This window comes from Prinia subflava, chromosome 9 (assembly GCF_021018805.1).
Source record: "Prinia subflava isolate CZ2003 ecotype Zambia chromosome 9, Cam_Psub_1.2, whole genome shotgun sequence".
Taxonomy (NCBI): Eukaryota; Metazoa; Chordata; class Aves; order Passeriformes; family Cisticolidae; genus Prinia; species Prinia subflava.
The window spans coordinates 26,735,823-26,754,088 of NC_086255.1; the positions used below are offsets into that span (position 1 = coordinate 26,735,823).

At 40.2% G+C, this 18,266-nt stretch overlaps 1 protein-coding gene across 3 annotated transcripts in view; it reads left to right on the top strand.

The window, feature by feature from the left end:
- WAPL (WAPL cohesin release factor) overlaps positions 1–18,266 on the top strand; it is a 64,548-nt gene that overhangs the window by 25,512 nt on the left and 20,770 nt on the right. For 2 of the 3 annotated variants that reach the window (XM_063406041.1, XM_063406042.1), the window contains exons 5-8: positions 12,355–12,450; positions 15,282–15,434; positions 15,684–15,820; positions 17,793–17,904. In XM_063406041.1, coding sequence (XP_063262111.1) covers positions 12,355–12,450; positions 15,282–15,434; positions 15,684–15,820; positions 17,793–17,904 — 498 coding nt within the window. The remainder of the gene's footprint in view (positions 1–12,354; positions 12,451–15,281; positions 15,435–15,683; positions 15,821–17,792; positions 17,905–18,266) is intronic. The other variant, XM_063406044.1, reaches the window with a different exon arrangement.

Consider the following 18,266-nt stretch of genomic DNA (forward strand, 5'->3'; position numbering starts at 1 on the left):
CAGAGCCTGAAGTCAGATGAGTGAGGAGGGTGTTTTCAGAACTGAAACAGTTCTTCTTGAAGATGAAAGTTCCTCAGCTTCTGCTGATTAAATAATAATTTTTTAAATTCAGCTTATCAGTGAACGTGTTACAGTACACTAAGAAACAGAAATACAGGAAGTACAAATTTGACTGTAACGATTTCAGTTGTATTTTTTAACAGCGTAAAACAGCTGTGGGTGTTCTGCTAAATACAGAATTTTTTAAAATTTAAATATTTATATGCTGCAAATATTATTCTGTAATTGCATTTCATGTGTTCCTTGTTTCATTTTTATTCTTGAAATCCCTGAGTTTTCATGTAAAAATGATTACAATTAATTTTGAATGTATATCATGAAATTATGAGGGGAGGGAAAAATCCTTACAGCAATACCATACTATGTAAGGGAGAATGGTTTCAACTCTAGAAAACTCTCAGGTGGGGATAAACCTAATTCAAGTGGGGAAGTTGAGAATGAAACAGCTTTTTTGACCCTGTAGTGATATAATGGACCTAGAAGTAGATGTTGCTGTAGTTGAGATTCAGATTTTAAACTTTAATGTTCTCTAATCACACGGCTGTTACATGGAGTTACTAAAAAAGCTTGTAAAGCTTGTTCTGATGGTAATTAGAGATGCTATAATTATATTCCTAAAATATAGACTCCTTGTCTTAGTTGTATCTTAAGGGAATTTTCATTCTGGGAATGAAAAAAAAAAACCTAAAAGTATTAACCTGATCATTTTAAGATCTAAATGATCTTAAAAAAAAAATAAATCTCTGGAACTTCTTCACTGTCTCAGCACCATTTAATTTTTCTTGTAGGAGGTAGCAGATAGAGTATTAAATATTTTCTGTTAGGTGGTGATGTTCAGAGCTGTGACACTGCATCAGACTGAGCTGCCAAGAGAAGGGCTCTGTTACTCAGGAAGCAGCAGGTGCCATCATTAAATTTCAGCAGATCCAGAGAGCTCAAGTATTTTTTCCCATCTGTATTCAGCAGATCTCTCACCAATGGTTGTAGTTTTGAAAACTTGACTGTTGTTTGCAAATGCTAAGGTCCAGTTCTTGAAACTTTGAGTGTATGTACAACAAAATGATACTGACATGATTGACTTAGTGAATAACAGTGTTTGTAAACACTGCTTTTATTGTAAGGACTGAAATTGCTGCCTGCTTGCAGTAGCCATGGACATTTTGATAGGTGAGTAAAGTCTCAACTGGAACCGTGCTGATAAGTGAATTAAACCTCTTTATCCTGAGCCCGAGTTATAGGAGGAGTGTTACATTGCATAGCAACATAATTAAGTACTCAGAGTACATAAATATTGGCATTACTTGAGTTGCAAATTATGGGTGTGAAGCATACATGAGTAACATCTGCAGAAGTTTGTTTGCAACTGTTTACAATTTTAATTCAACTGGTTGGGTAGCTCATGCTCTAGCATGTCAGATGGGAGCTCTGGATACACCCACCTGCTGGCCCCTGTGAGCTCAGTTCCCCTTCTACGGATGGAACTCATTCTCCATTAGCAGGCAAACCCAACAGAGTAGACAAGAATTTTTTTCATGCCATGGTCCAAATCTACTGAGACTAAAGGCTTGAAAATAGGGAGCATAAAAGTGATTTCCTGAGATTTCTTGCTCCTGCTGCTTTCACAACATGTTTTAGCTGGAGCCAGCAAATGAAGAGGAACACTTACAGGAATACTCTCAAACAGTGTCCTGTGGTCTTATGCAAAATCTCTCTCTGACTAGGAACCTGAAAGAAGCCAATCTAAAATGTAAGATAAGGAGGACTAGTCTATCCCCAAACTTAATGTTTTGATCTGTCAGCCTAAAAGTGAATGACTACACTTAGTGTTTTGTGTCAGTTCAGTGTTTGTGTTGTCCAGCGTGTCACTAGGGTCCCCAAGTCCTATGAACAGCACATGTTCTGGGATGGCCCCTCTGCTCTTAAAATATGGAATGAGACACCTACAGCTCTGTGCTGATGCTAGTTCTGCCTGTGGCCATAGGAGGCCAACCTAGACATGGTGAATACTGATTACCTTTGAATAGTTCAAGGTAAGAATTTAGATAGAATTGCAAATCATAGTTAAAAGGTATGGAAGCCTTTCAGCTTGAGGGGCCTGGGAGGGGGGCAGAAGCTATCAACTTTGTGTTACTGCTCTTCAGGGCTGCTGCGGCGTGTAGGAAGGCTTAGGGAGCTGCATGAAGGAGACAGAGGAGGTGTAACAGGAAAAAAGCACTGACTCTCTCAAGCTGGCACAACTGGAAGCAGACTCAATCTTATGTTTTCTCAAAGTAACATGAAATTTCAATTAGATGAATGCTTTATCAGGATTTTTTTTTCCTATGCCTTAGAGTAGGTGAATTTTAGAAACCAGTCTTTTGAAATTAGTTTCTTAGATGTTGATATCTTTTGCACTGAGTATATTTCATAAAGCTCCTGTGGTACTATAGAATGCAATTTTAGCACCTGTAAAATACTGAAATCTTCTTGAGAGTTTGAAATTGTTTTTTATGATGGGTAAGATGAGGAGGAAAGAACTCACTGCATGGTAAGTCTACATTCGTGATTCATGGACTACTGATCAAACTAAAAAGTAACCTGAAGGCTAATTCATTGCGTAATGACTTCTGACTCCAGTTAAAATGGGTATATTTTAATTATTTTGCAAAGACAATTTACTGGTTTTAAATGACTTGAATCTAGCTTAAATTTTTTTCTTACTCTCACATTGCTATGCCTGGGGAAATGTCTTTAAATTCACCTGTTGAAATCTTAGCTCTGGAAAACCCATCTGGCTTGTGACTGTGCACATTCCCACATGTACCCAGGGGATGGGGTACATCAGTGGGCTTTTTCTTTTCCTCCTGTGCACACGATGGCTTGTACAGGGAAAGGCATGGAAAAACCTCTTTGCCACTGGCTTGATGTTCATGGTGTTTCCTTTGGCCCATTCAAATACTGGACCACAGAGTTTCCTGTGTGTGCTGCTTTTGGCTGGAATAGTTAATTTTCGTCAGAGGAGCTCTCACAGGGCCGTTTGGGGTTTCTGCTGAGAACACTGCTGGTAGTGCTAGGTTGTTTTTGTTATTGCTGAGCAGCACTTAAAGCCAGGGCCTTTTCTGCTCCTCATCCCACCCCACCAGCCGGGAGATGGGTGCACAAGGAAGTTCTGAGGGGACAGCAGTGACCTAAGGGATAATCCCATACCATATGACATTGTGCTCAACAATACAAAAATGTGGAGAAGAAAGAAGAGGGGACACATCTTTGGAGTGATGGCCTTTGTCTTCCCGAGTAGCTCTTACACCTGATGGAGCCTGCTTTCCTGGGAATGGCTGAAAACTGCATGCCCATAGGATGTGGTGAATGAATTCCTTGTTCTGGTTTGCTTGCATTTGTGGCTTTTGCTTTCCCTGTGTAACTGTCTTAAACTCTTTTAGTGTTTTCTCACTTCTGCTCTTTGGATTCTCCCCCATCCCCCTGGGGGTGAGTAAGCAAGGAGCTGGGTGGGGCTGAGTTGCCAGCCAGGGTTAAATCACAGCAGTCCTTTTTGGCAGCTCCCGTGAGGCTCAGTGGGTTTGAGATAGTGACAGATTTGATTGGGATGTGCTAAATCAAACTGATAGCTGATAGTGCATTTTAGCTGTTAATTGACAGGTGTCTGCCTGCCATGGGCCCCTTGCCTTACTGTGTGGCTTGGCATCTGGCTTTCACTGCTTGCTGTGCAGCAGTGAAAGCAATTTTGGTAACAGCACTTTTAAAGTATTGTTGAAGTTTAGTACACTTTAGTGCACTGAAGTGGCATGGCTTGAAAGTTCCTCCACTAGTGTGGACCGCATTTGCCAGGAAAAGCTGAGATCTTCTTGGATTATGCATCCGAAAACAACAACCAAAAAAACGCAGACCCAAATCCAACAAAGCTCTATCTACTGTAAGGACTGGTTTTACCTGAAATGGGCAGGAATTACTGCAAGGAGCACGTGGTTATGCTGCTTTTGCTTTTCCTTTGGTTGACCAGCTCCCTCCTGTTTCCTTGTGCCTTCAGTTCCTCAACATTATGTATTACTACTAAAATAACTCACTGAAAAGAAAACATTTAACATCAATCTTAGTCCGTTTCACTGGGAAACTCTAAACTGTTGTATCTACTCGGTTGAGGGGACCCAAGAAGAGAGATTAAGTCAAGACTTAACCTGGTTAAGTCAACATTGCAACTGAGAAATGCTCACTAAACACCAGCAGCGTTAGCAGGATTACGTGCAGCGCTTTGATCAAGTGTTGTTAGCGGGGTTAGTACTGACAGTAGTGTCAAATACATCAGTGAAAACATTGCTGAATTCACACATGGCTTAGCCAACAGGCTGCTGCTGAACTTTGTATCCAGAGAAAACCTGAGCCACTCATAACCCTGGAATGATTGCTTTTCATGTTTTAGTCAAGTTCTAAGAATAACTTCTGTACCCAATGAAGTACAGGAATGTGTGCAAGATGTCCCAGTGTGCTCTTTGGACAGGTAACTTGGAAGGGCATGTTAAATCAATATTGTGTAAAGAACACTTATTTCCAGTTACCAAATGCTGAACCAGGAAAAAGTTTTCTTTTTTTCTTCTGTGTGATTTCGGTCTGATCTGCAACTAGTCCTTAGTTCATTATTTAAATGGATCTTTCTTGTCCTAGAGGCGGGTTTTTTCCATGAGGAGGTCGATTTCATCATGGAAAATAACACACTCCTGTTATAAGGTTAGGCACTGTCAGAAACTGTCAATACCTGAATAAAAAACGTGTGTGTGCCTTTGTTTCTAATAGCATTTGTTTTAATACATGTCTAAAGGTGTAAGAGATCTTTTACAGTTTGGTGGGAGCTTTCTCCACTGGTGTTTCATGCTGGCTGGAAGGAGCTATAAATACCAATTTGAAACAAATGCTGGGTTTAAGTAAACTAGAAGTTCAAGATGAAATGCTTATACCTGGTCTTTGAAAGTATTTTGAAATTGGAGAAGTGTGAACCCGTGCCTGCTCTGGACGGGCTGAGTAATCTTAGGGCTAATGTGACAATGACGTGTGCGTGGGAGGGGACAGAAACTAGGCTGCACTGTGGTCTGTAGTTTTCCACTTAGCTTGTGTTATACTGTACAGTCGATGGTTATCAAAGGCATCCTGCGAGTAACGTTCCTTTCTGCTGGCCTGCAAACGAATCAGCATTTCCCCAAATCAGATTTTTAAAGATCTTTCTTTGCTCTTTTAGTTTTAGGTTTTAGAGTATGTGAACAAACCTATACGATTTTGCTTAACTACTTTTCCATAGCTTATTTCAAAGAAATAATCCTGAACAAGCAGCAGAGGAATCATAATTCAGAAGTTTTGCTATCAGTCATAGCTCTTTCTGTACATATAATGGTAGGATCAGAATAGACTGGCCAGAGCTCATTAAAAAAAACAAAAACAACTGCTTGTCTTCATCTTGCATAACCTTTAGCTAAATTGTGTCCTATGCTAAGGATGAACAGTTGTAATAAAGTATTTTCTTCAGTGATTAGAAATTACTGATAACTGTGCACATTGAGCATCCTAATTTAATCAAAATTGCTTGTTTTTAAGAGTAAAGTGATTAGTTGGTGAAAGCTGTTTTGACTCCATTGAGGAGTCAAGCTGAATTTGGGCAATTGAAGTCTTGTGTGAGCTCAGTTCAGTGCTGAGCCCAGTGTGTCTGTCAGCAGACTGACAGGCGGCTGGGCAGAGCTGACAGCCTGGGACTTGCCTGTTGCTGCTTCTGCAGTGCATTCCTTTCGTTTGCTGGTTGGTGCTTCTGGCAGATTGGCTGCCCGGTCCTGAACTGAAGTGGTTTTTGGGGGGATTTTTTTGTCCAAATGCATTTTGGTGGAATGATAAACAAGAGATGAGCTGTTACAAGTATCAGCCAGTTATCATCAGCTTGCCAATTGTAAGCAATTTTTATATTGCTGGAATAAAAATCAATTTAAAAGATAAAATATTATTAAAAGTGAGAATAAATCTAGCTTATTTGTTAGAAGCCAAAGTCTCATATTGACACTATTATTATACCTAACATTTGCAAAACCAAATTCTTCTATAAGCATGTTTATTTAATACTGGCTTCCAAGTGCTTGCCATTTAGGGACTTTTTAATCATTATTAATGTAAATAGACCAAAACCAATTCTTAATGTGTAAGCTAGTAAACAGGATACTAGTCAGGACTGGCAGGTTTTTAGATTAGTCACCTAAATTGAAGAGTTGTTGGTGTAATGTTACTGAATTGAGTTGGGATTTAGCACCTCAAAGCCATCTTGGAGCGAATGCAAATGCCAGGAGTTGGTCTCCTCACTTCAGGATAATCATTCAATACTGATCAAAATTATTTTCTTCTTCCTCCTTCATATTAAACTGTGGTGAAGAGGGTGTTCTGATAGAGCCAAGCTGGGATACTTCCTCCTGGTGAAATTGCTTCTCAAGTGTCCTCCATACGTGTCTGTTGGGAAGAGCTGTGGCAGCAGCATTCCTGGAGATGCCTGTTTTCCCGGTGGTGTCAACAGAGTTGTTAGCAGCTTTGTCTGAGAAGGGTAGAGATGCAGAGTGAACATAACTCAGTCCTCACAGAGGCGAGAGGAACAGATGAAAAATAAGCATGGAAATCCTTCTCCCCCTGTGCGTACTAGGCTTTTCAGGAAGTAGAAAAATCAAGTTGAATGGAAAATGTTTAATGTCACGGTGGAAATGTGGCGTTTTATACTTCTAGTTCCTACTGGTATTAGCTCTAAGGCAAGAAGCAAAGATTGATTCAAGTACTTTTGAAAGTAGATTTTCTCTTGCATCCTCACATTCCCTGCAAAAAAGCTCACACACACACCAGTTTTGTAGTTCCAGTAATTAACTTAATGTTCTAGTAATTTGGCAATGCAAGATAGCTGTGTAGGATAAATGTTACATTGCACAAGGTCTCAGTCCTGTAGGAAGTTCTAAAATGGGAAAAACGCTCAAAGGGATTAAAATATACCAGTTTCATTTGCCAGTGGGAGCTTAATTTGTATGCAGATGAATATGCAAAATTCTCTTCACAGCTCCCGTGTAGTCTATGAGCATGGCTGGTTCACTCAGCTCTGTGCCTCGATGTGTATTTGATAATGGAACAATGGGGCACGAGCACTTCTTGAGGGGGAGATTGGTGGTGTTGTGGGCCCAGTGTCCTTGTCAGACACATTTCAAAGCTTTTGCTTTGCATTAGCTTTACTTTGACCTGATGTAGGCAAAGCCTGTAAGGTGCCAGGGGTGGGTGCTCTCTGGGGGTGCCTCTGAAGTGTGGTCGCGTTGTGGAGCGGTCAGGTCAGCATCAGCGAGGCAAACCCAGAGCTGGAACTGAGCACATCTGGGAGATTTGTTTGAACAGCCGCATGACCTCTGGAATCTGATTGCAGTTGTTTTGTAAGGCTTTCCTGTTAGTAGGTTGATAAACTTTGGGTAGATGAGGATTAACAGGAGGAGGGGAGGGGGATGTATGTCTGTGTTTGCCTGCTTCTCTCTGCCTTTCACAACCAAGAGAGCAGGAAATTTGTGTGAACAATGTGTGCTGGGAAGTGCTTGTGCCAGGGTGTTCCTTGGACTGCAGGTTTTTTTCTCTTGAGCAAAGCATTGTGTTTCCAGTATTGTGGTGATATGTCTAAACTATTGTACCCTGTCCCTTTTAATTAGACTTAATAAAGGTTTCAGGCCACATCAGTGGCCATAATCATATGGCTTCTGCTTCTGAGCTGACCTTTGAATACACCCAGCATAAGCAGCATACAGAACATCACTGGCTATTTCTGTTAATGAATCTCATTTGTCAGATTGTTCCGTTTCTTAAGTTCTGTTTTCATGTTTCACTTAAAGGTTGGACCCATCATCTTCTAGTGCCCTGTGGGCCTCCTTTTGAGCTTGCAGGAAGAAAAAGCATTTTGCAGTTCTTCAGAAGTTTGATGCAAGAAAAGCTTCAGTGACATTTTTTTCCTGTTACTCTTAAACCTTGTCTGGCTAACAGCCTGTAGCTGTTTGGCTACGTTTGTGCATTATGTGTTTTGCGTTTAAATGGAATAGCACCTCACAATTAAGTGATCCATGGCAGTGGTTTATTGGCACTAATCTGCTACTTTGATCCAAACAATGGAGATACAGTTCAGCTTTTGAACACTGCAGAAATGACTCGGTGCTGGTTTAAAACGGGTGTTGAAATCTGCTGTCTTATCTAGAGTCCAAGTTAACATTTTTTTGTGTTCTATAACAGGGCTCAACTTGTGCTGAACTGATACTCTGTCTTCCTATTTTGAAGTGTGATTTCTTTTTCATTGCTCTGAGTGATGTTCACTCCTTTCCCTTTTCAAAAGAAACAGTCCATTATGAATATTTCTGTGCTGCATAACATGCTTGTTGCCTTTTTCCTGTTCAAAATGAGACGTACAGGACAGGATAGTACTCCTAATGATGATGAATACAGAGTGGTAACTCATATATTTTGTTTATTGTGGTTTTTTTGGAACTTGTCATTTTGACAAGCATCTGGCATACAGTGTTACTGAATGCATTTCAGATATAAATAATTCATTTATCAGGACATCTGTTAAATATGTTCTTGAGTTTTCTTTTGCCATTGTCTTCTACCTTGGAAAGCATTCTTGCCTGCAAATAGATTCTCTTTCTTGTTTTGCTAGTATTTTCTGTGTGACTCATGCCCCTGGCTCTTATTTTCTGCTATTCTTACCTCTATGAATGGCAGGCAGTGCTGCATCAGTATGTGCAGAGAGGCAGCTCTTGAAAATTTCAGCTTTGAGGCTTTCAGGGAGGGAGGTTAAGCATGGCCCACAGTTGATGCCATTTGGAGATGATCTTATAAAGAGACAACTCCATGCATTTTGTAGAATCCCTGACATTAGTTCTGGTGTTGTATCTGCACTCAGCCCCCCAAACCACATACAGAGTCCCACAGTACCATATGCCTTATACCCACCCTGGAATATTTGCAGGCTTTCAGACGTGTATCTCTGTGTAAGCAGCTGTCACTTCTAGATGTATGGAAAAAAGAAACTCTTCTGCTGTTCAGCAGAAGCTCTTACAGCTGATTAATATTGCAGAACTTATTTGCCTTAAGAACACAGAATTCAAAGGAATGATGTACTTCCACTTGCATCTATTCCAAGTTAGTCTTGAGAGAAGGAATTATTAAAGAAAAGTCTGCGTTATTTGAATAATTGCAAGGTTTTCTTTCTTTAAGAGAAAGTTTCTTAAATTACTGTTGCTTAAATATCAGTGCTTGTTCAGGGAAGCTTGTTATCACAAGCATTTGAGTTGCCTTAAAAAAATCCACCCCAAAACCAAACAAACCAACCTCTTTGCTTGTGTGATCAAGCCCTTCTGAAAAGTCTTTCTTCACCAGCATTCATTTGATCTTAGATTCTTTTCCTGGCTTCAGTTCTGTCGCACAGTAATCCAAAGCAGGTCCACACAGTGCTCACTGGTTCTTCGGTATTGGGGCAGTTTCTTTGGCTTGTTCTGGAACTTTTATCCTAATTCTGTGCTGCAAGGGAAAATGGGGAGGTTACTTTAAGAGGTAGTTGGAAAGAAGAGATGTGTTTGCTGATGTCAAAGTCCACATGAGTTTTGAGAGAGGCTCCAAAGACTCTGCATAATGTGTTAGAACTGATTAGAACATATTTCTTTGGAAGTACACGATGTTGGATTTTTGCAGGTGTTTTGGTGGACCAGCTGTGTGCAGGCAGTGTGGGACTGCCCAGGTAGCACATGGTAGGGTGTCTAAGGAAATACCGCTGGGAAGGTATGGAGTCACAGGCCAGTCACTTGTTTAGATCTTTTGTGATTTGAAGTGGAAGATACTATAAGGAACGGTGGCTAAAAGGAACCTTCCATAGCTATTTGAGATTTTAAGGATTACTATTTCCAGCTGCACTTCAGGCTCTGTGGAGAGAGCTGTTAAACGCAGATGTCCTTGTTTCTCAGAGCAGGCATTTATTGGTGGCATTCCTTGTTTTCTTATGTAAAATGTAGCCCTTTTCCTCTATAGCACTAGTAATGGTTAAGTTGTAAAATGCCATGTCACAAAACACTTTGGGATGCCCTAGCTTTTGATTTAGTAAGGGATTAAGGGAAATCAGAGAAGAAAAGCCCATTTTTGACTGTTAAACAAAAAGCATGCCATCTTTGGAAGCCTGTGAGCCCTGAGTATTTAGAAGGAATTTGCTTTTATCTGTTTGCCCTGTTGAACTCTTTCCTACGCATCAGCTGTTGCTCTCTGCTGAGGAAGACACAGGAATGCTGGGTGGCCCTTGGGTTGCCCTGCCCCAGCTGTTTGTGTGCTTTGTTTCAGCTCCCTCCCGAGCGCTGGCTGTGCTTCCTGTGGGCTGGGCCTGCTTGCCTGAGTGTGCATGGCAGAGGTGCTGGTTTGGAACAGCCGAGGACACTGCAGGCGCTGCTGTGCTGTGGTCAGCGAGGGACCGGCCCAGCCCGGCTCTGCTCCCCGGGCCTGCCCGGGGCTGTGTTTGGCACCTGCTGGAGCACGAGGGCTGGAGGAAAAAGAACATTCAGGCAGAGAATTTTACCCCAGTCTAGTGTGGTTCTGTAAAATGCTGTGCTGGGTGGGTTACTTGACAGAATGTGTCACCTCCTTGAATTATCCTGTGTACCAGGATAGGGCACTCAGAAACTTACACTCCCTCTTCCTAATCTTAAATACGTACTGAGGTGAAGTGTGGAGCAATTGTGAGCAATTCAAGAAACAAAAACACTTAATGCTTCTTTCCCATTGCAGATGTCTGTGAAACTTCTTTCTTCATTTAAAAAAACAAAAAAAACCAACCACTTTATAAATTGTCCTTCCTTTGTTCACTGCAGAGCCTGAGTCAGATTCCAGGTAAATGTTTGCTGCTTGGAAAGATACAGGAGAAAAGAGAGTTAGCATCTGAACCATTTTGTAACCTTTTTTCAGATAGGGATCCATACGACATTTTCTTGTTGTCTGTGGGCCCAGATGTGGTCAGGTAACTGTCCTGTCCTGAACGTGAGAGTGGTTTCTCAGTTAAACTTTTTGAGCTGAACAGATATTGCCTAAAAGAGCTTCCTTGCAGAACTGATGAAACTTGAGATAACTGCTGCATACATGTGGATGAATGGCACATGAGCACTGCTTTAGGAACATAGTTAAACAACCCAGGTTTCTCAAGACCACATCAAGGCACACTCTAGGGTGGGAAGAGGCTTTTCTCTTGTCTGGAGACCGGAATGGTTTAGTGCTTTTGGGCTCTGAAAACTCTTAGGTGAGGCTGTCATTCTGCTAATATTCCTTGAAATTTGGTTTGGTAGGGCATTCTCTTGTGAAGAATAGAAGGGTACAGCACAGTAGAGTTTTACTCTGCAATGATACAGAAACCCTTGACTTAGAATTGGCTTTCTAGCTTTTGACATGCCAGAACCTTCTTGCACTTTGTGGGGTGGTGCTTAGTCCCTGGCTGCTCCTAAGGCTTGCCACGTGTAGCTCCTCTGTGGGCTTGAGCTGTATTTGGGTTAAATAATTGATACATTATATTTTGACAGAAAAAGCTTATTTGAAATTATTTTTCACATTTAAAATGCTAGGTAAGTGCTGTGAGGAAGCAGGTACTTAAAGTGTACCTGATACACGGCACGGTGGGAAATTATGAAAATTGTAATGTGTTATTAGTCTAGAGCAATATTATACAAGTAGATTGGTACACACAAATGTAGAAATGGAATTCTTTGCTTCCTCTAAGGAGTTTATGTTTCCCAAAAACTCAAGGACAGAAAATTTTGATGCATTTTGATTTGCCTTGACGCATTTTTGAGCAAGACGAAGGAAAGGCTTCTTAATTTATTAATGTGGATTAAGGCATCTAGTTTGAGTGTTTTTATTCCTCCTACCATCAAGTCTACATGAGTTCTGCATTTTGATTCTAAACCAGTCGTATTTCTACTGACATGGTGTTTGCTAACATGTTTTTTTCCCCCTGAGCTGTCAGTGTTTGTCTATGGGAGAGTTGCAGACCTTTTGCCTTTGAATGAATTTGAGATGGGACAACTGAAAAATTCTTCAAATACGTACATGTCATGTCTTTTGCCATCAGATGCCTCAAAGTCTGTCGGATTTTCCAGTACATGTGATATTGAGAACTTGTGTTGCTGGGAATTCAGCAGGGAAAATGAGGCTCATTTTCCATGTTTGGCTACAGTAATTTTTGAAGTGTATAGTGACTACTGGTAATTTACGTAAGAAATAACTTTTATTTTTCTCTTTTAGTCTCCCACAAAAGCAGTGTATAATGCTAGACACTGGAACCAGCCGGAATCAGAAGCTCTGCCAGCACCACCAGCTTTGAAAACTCCCAGTGTCCCAGTAAGTAGACTGCTGTTTTCTTCTCAAGTTTACAAAATCTCCTTTCGAGATTCACTGATGTTTATTTTTTTAAAAAAACCCCCAAGTTCTTGCTATCTGGTAATGTCACAGTAATTCAGAATGAAGTCCACTTTGTGATGTGAGCCATTGGGATTTGATAGAAAATAAATTGTTAATGGAAATACTGTAGAATAGGATCTTTCATATCAGTTTGATATAGAGTTACCAAAAAATACTTCAAGTTATGCTCTCCAATCTGCTGAGGTTAAGCTTTCTATCAATGGACTCCCATTTCGTTTTCTGATAGAACTCCCAGGATTAACTTAGTAATGAACACAAAATTCAGTCAGCAAATTGCTGATGAAAAAGGGAAAAATTTGAAAAGAGCTTTTTCATTTATTTTTCCTTTCTAATGGAGTACTGCTGATTGCTGACTTAAGTCTTTAGATACTATGAAAGAAACACCATTTTCTGTGTACAGTCGGAAATGTTAATACCAACATTTTGGATATAAAAAAATAGACCAGGGATGAAAACAGTTCTTGAAGTTGTTTGTCCAAAAGTCAGTGGTTGTTTTGATACTCAGAGTAATTTTTTTTTAAACTCTGAGACTCTGAGAATCCAGGGTCTTTGGCTTGTATTTTTAGTTGTTACTGATTATGCTAAGAGAGCATTGTACATTGTCAATAAACATAATGTCATTTGGTGCCTTGCTGACAGTACTGCCTGAGAACGGAAAATCAAAAAGTAGATAGTTTTGCAGTGATAAATCTTCAGCTTTGTTGTTGTCATCAGTTTGTAGTTGGGTTTTTTGTGGTTTTTTGATTTTTTTTTCCTACCCCTGTTTGTGGTATTCTGGTACTTCTTCCTCTTTGATTTGTGATTGTTTTTGATTGCCTTCTCACAGTATTCTGAACAGCCTTCTTTGGATGTTAACTGCACTGCCTGGAAAATGCAGATAACTGATTTGAAAACAGCCATTTCCACTAGAGTTTGGGGAGAGAGCTGGAATTTCAGCCCTGGGTTTTTCCTAAACCCCTTTCTCAATTTAAATCATGTACCTTTGAAGTGAAGATTTTTTGCTTACTGAATCTCTTGGCACTGAGTTTTGTGAAGTGCTCTGATAGCTGACTTAAGGGCAGGTTTTGTGTGAGTCTTGTCAGACAGACTTTGAATACGGCTTATTTAGGCTAGGGAAATGTCTGGATCATGCATTCAGACAGTCATTTTGTCTTCTGTCAGACTTCCACTTTGTGTCTGGAGCCATCAGAATATTAATCCAGTAATGTGGGAGAGGTTTGGCTGAACAGACCACTGAGGGGAATTTGTACCTGCTGCTCATGTTGTGGTGTACATCTGAAGCTGCTCCAGACACGGTTTTAACTGGGATTTACATGCGTGTAATAGTTCAGAGTTACAAGGTCAATGAGCCTTGATCCAGATGTTCATTGGTGGTTCCTGCACATTTGAACCTGCCTCTTTAATTTCTGTACAAATTTGTCACCTGAAGGTTGGCGACAAAGGGCACAAATCTATCTGGGTTTATGGTGAGGAGCTGACAGCGTGCAGGCTGCTCATGCCAAGTGCTCTCCTAGGGGCTCTCCAGGCACCCCTGGAGTTGCTTTGAAGGGGCAGCCAGTGCCCAGACTGGGGTGAGATCCTTCAGAGGCTCTCCTGTGCTCACAGACTGATAGGATCAGTCCTCCGGGGTGTGCTCTAACCGGTTTTTCAGGCTGGTTTATTACCTTTTTGCCACGGGTACTTCAGTCAGTGAATACTGACATGCCACAGTGGTAGAGGCAGAATGTAAAGAATACTTCAGTAATACAGCAGCTTCTTTTGGCTTTTGTTTGAATTTTGTCTGTCAATGTACAGTGCACAAGAAGGCTTTTCTCTCCAGCTGTCCCCTGGAGTAACAGGTCATGCAACTTCTGTGGCTGCATGTTAATTCTATTTTCTCAGTCACATTTTTAAAATATTCTCATTTTTCTGTGTAAGGAAACTAAGTACATTATGTTACTGAGAGATTGAGGGTGAGTAGATGTCCACTGGCACTTGTACATTTAGAATTTGGCATTTGGAAGTCTTCTTCCATATACCTTGTTTGCTGTAGTTTGTCTCCATATCAGATTTTGTGCCAAAGAAGTAACCTGAAGATAAAGCTGCACTTCAGCTTGTAGTAGCCTCAAACTAACACAGCAAAGTAAGCTGAGGAGAAACCTGTAATACTTGTCTGAGTTGTCTGGAAACCTGTCAGTAGTTATTCTAGACCTGACATCAAGTTCTCTCCTCCCTGTGGAACAGGTTTTGCTGTATTTTGTGCTGTGGTATTATGCTGTTAAAATGTTTACCAGCACAAATAAGAGAGCACTGAGAGTGTGCTCTGCCTGCCGTGCCTGTCACTGCTCCGTGTGGCTTTTGTTGTGCTGCTCCAAACTCTGAACTGGCGGTGTCCTGCCTCCAGGGCAGGCAGAGTTTGGAGTGTGGGGCTGGAGGTTGGAGCAACAAATAACTGTTCACAAACTCTGAACTTGGTTGGTTTACTTACCCTAAAGCTTAAGGAACCAATATAAAGGGCATTTTATTCTTCTGCTGGTTTTAGTTTCAGAATTCTACCAGAGCTTTCCTGACACTTGGAAATGGGATTTTTTTTGTATTTCAGAGTAGACACATTGTCACACAGCTTAGGGAATCTGGGTAGTGCAAGGCAAGGACTAAACAGTCCCAAAGTGTGAGTTTGACAATTGCACACCTGTACTGTTTCCTGATGTATTCAGTGTATGTTTTCATGCTCAAAACATCTGCCCATTTTAGCACTTTCTTATTAATAGGTAAGGCTATCTTCAAAGGAGGCAATTCATAAAGATGATGGAGTTTTTAAGGCTCCTGCACCACCTCCCAAAGTGATAAAAACTGTGACAATACCTACTCAGCCCTATCAAGAGATAGTAACTGCATTGAAATGTAGGAAAGAAGACAAAGAAGTAAGTATTCTTAACAAATTTTTAAGATAAAGAATTACTAGTAATCCTAACTACTGAAGGAACAGTGTCGAAACGCAATTTGGCTTTCCTATTAAAAATAATATTTTTATCTAAATAGCTGAATGGCCTTTATTAACATCCTAATGTTTCCTTGCACTTAAAACTGAATAGATTTTTAAACTGTACTTGTTAAGATTGTAATCAATCCCAAGAGCAACTTACTTAGGTCAACATATTTGTCTTTTCCAGTTATACACTGTTGTTCAGCATGTAAAGCACTTCAATGATGTAGTGGAATTTGGTGAAAATCAAGAGTTCACAGATGATATTGAGTACTTGCTAAGTGGATTGAAGAGCAATCAGCCCCTAAACACACGTTGCCTTAGGTAAGACATCTTCATACAACACACAGAACCTATGTTTAAAAGAGATACTGAATTAAATATGCATCACAGAAGTGACCGTGCTTTGAAATGTCGTTGACATTTACCTGGCACTTCTGCCATGAAGAATAAAATTGCAAAATAATAATTAAGATAGTATCTTTTGAATAATCATAAGCAGTATGGCTGTGAAGATGAAATAGTAAATTGTGCAATAAGAGAAATCTTTATTAACACTTGTTATCCTTGCTGTAAATTAAAAAAATACCTTCTTGTTTGTTTAGTGCATCTTATGTGTGATATCTGTTCTGTTTTTAATGCAAATTCAATTGTAAAATAAAATCCCTAAGACTGCAGAGTTTGGTGAAAATCTAGAACTGAGGTAATGGTGAGATGTTAACATCACCTGCCTGTTCTTTATCTTGTGTTGAGAAATAACCTAACTGCCACCACTGGAAGGACTGAGGCCTCAGTATTAATTGAGAAGTTTCTTAACTTGTCTTGGACTACTCTTAATATTCAAGTTACACATTATTGTGAAGTTGGCATCAAAAATGTTAACCTTGCTTTGAAAAACTTTGTGACTTGATACCATTGTCAATTGCCTGGACATAAAAGTAATTGTAATAATGTTAAATAAAATAACCATGCAATATTTTTTTATATACCTAAATTTTCCTTTGTGTTCAGTAAAACTAAAATAGCAGAGAAAGAAAAATTCAAATCCATAGAGATGATGGCAGTGCTTTATTTGTGATTTGGCTGAGAGAAAGCTTTCTCTGCCTCTAAGACAGCTACTTCAAAATTTTTTGTTTCCTAGAAATTAGCAGTGAATATTATTGCCAGAGGATAAGTGCAAGAACTCCATCACCCAGTTTGTTTATACACTATGATAAGAATAAATTACTACTATAATGACAGTTCAGGAGTATTTTTCATACGAGTGCTCCTTATTTGCTCATGTGGCAAACTTACTCAGATTTTAAACTAATTCTTCACAAATTTATATATGGAACGTAGCATATAAACACAACAAAAATCTTTCAGTTAACAAATTAAAAGAAAAGTGTTTTTCCAAAGGAAATCAATGTGTCAGGATAGGAGTAGATGTAAAAGACTCAGATAGGTAAGCTCGAACTGGTGATTGAAGACAGAAAAACCACTTGTTCTTTTAAACACCTTTCTGTGCCAATTTCTTATAGGCAAATTCCTCAGCAGCCATGGGAGACTTGATTGCAGAATCACTCCCACATTAGTGCACATTTAAAAGCAATGTATTTTTAGCTGTTGTTATGTTGCACTGTGCTAGAAATGGCAGACAGCTTACTGGGAAAGCTAGGGGAGAGCTGCCATTTTTAAAATAAACTCCTATGCTGGTCACTGATTAACTGATACATTTGTCAGATCTTTCCTGAGATCTATACTGTTCCCATCAATCATAAATGCAGCAATAAATGTAAAAGAGCCTTTTATGTATAACTAATGTTATGCATAAGTGAGACTAGTCGGTCTTAGATAACCATTAGATAACAATGGATTAGACAACCATTAGATAGCAATGGAAGCCCATCTTTACAATTTCTCATAATGCCTTGGTCCATAATGAGCTCACCCATGTCTTAAATCAGGGCTTCGGGCTTAATCCGTGGCACTTTACTTTTAATTTAACTATTGGAAAATTTCAGCTTTTTTTTTTAAGACATAAATTCAGGCTGCCCTTTGCAATCCTGGTTTTAGCCAAGCTTAAACTAAAGCAGCCATAGTTTGGTGCTGGTGAGCAGCTTGAATACAACACTGCTCACAGGTCACTGTTCACTAATTGCAAATCTGCCTCACACAAATTTTAGAAGAAACATTCCAACGGTTTGCCAGGGTCTGAGGCACGTGGTCAGTCTTGTGTTGAAGAGTTGTTTGTCTGCAGTTCTCGTTAAGTGTGGCCATTTCAGTGGTCCTAACCCAGAGCTCTTTTCTGCAGTGTAATCAGCCTGGCCACCAAGTGCGCCATGCCCAGCTTCCGGATGCACCTGAGGGCACACGGGATGGTGGCCATGGTGTTCAAAACCCTGGATGACTCCCAGCACCACCAGGTACGGATACATCGCGCTGGCCATGGCCCTTTGGTGGTTCCTGTCTGCTGGGAGGGGTTTGGTCGAGGCCAGGCAGCCAGTCTGGTGTGTCCTGGTGTGTGTGTGTATATTTATATATAGCACAGTGTGTGTAATGGCGCCTCTGCAACCAGGGGTGCCATTGTAGGAAGCATTCATTAGTGGCATAAAAAATCAGAGCACCTGTGTTCCACTGACAGATTCCTTACTCCACTGTTCATGTGCTTCTGGGTTTGGAAGTTCTTCTTTTAAAAAACTAGGGATTCTGTAAAAATGGAATGTGGTTTGGATTGCTACTTTATTTATTCTTAAGCTTCTTGGAGAGTTTTATTGTTGTATTTTAA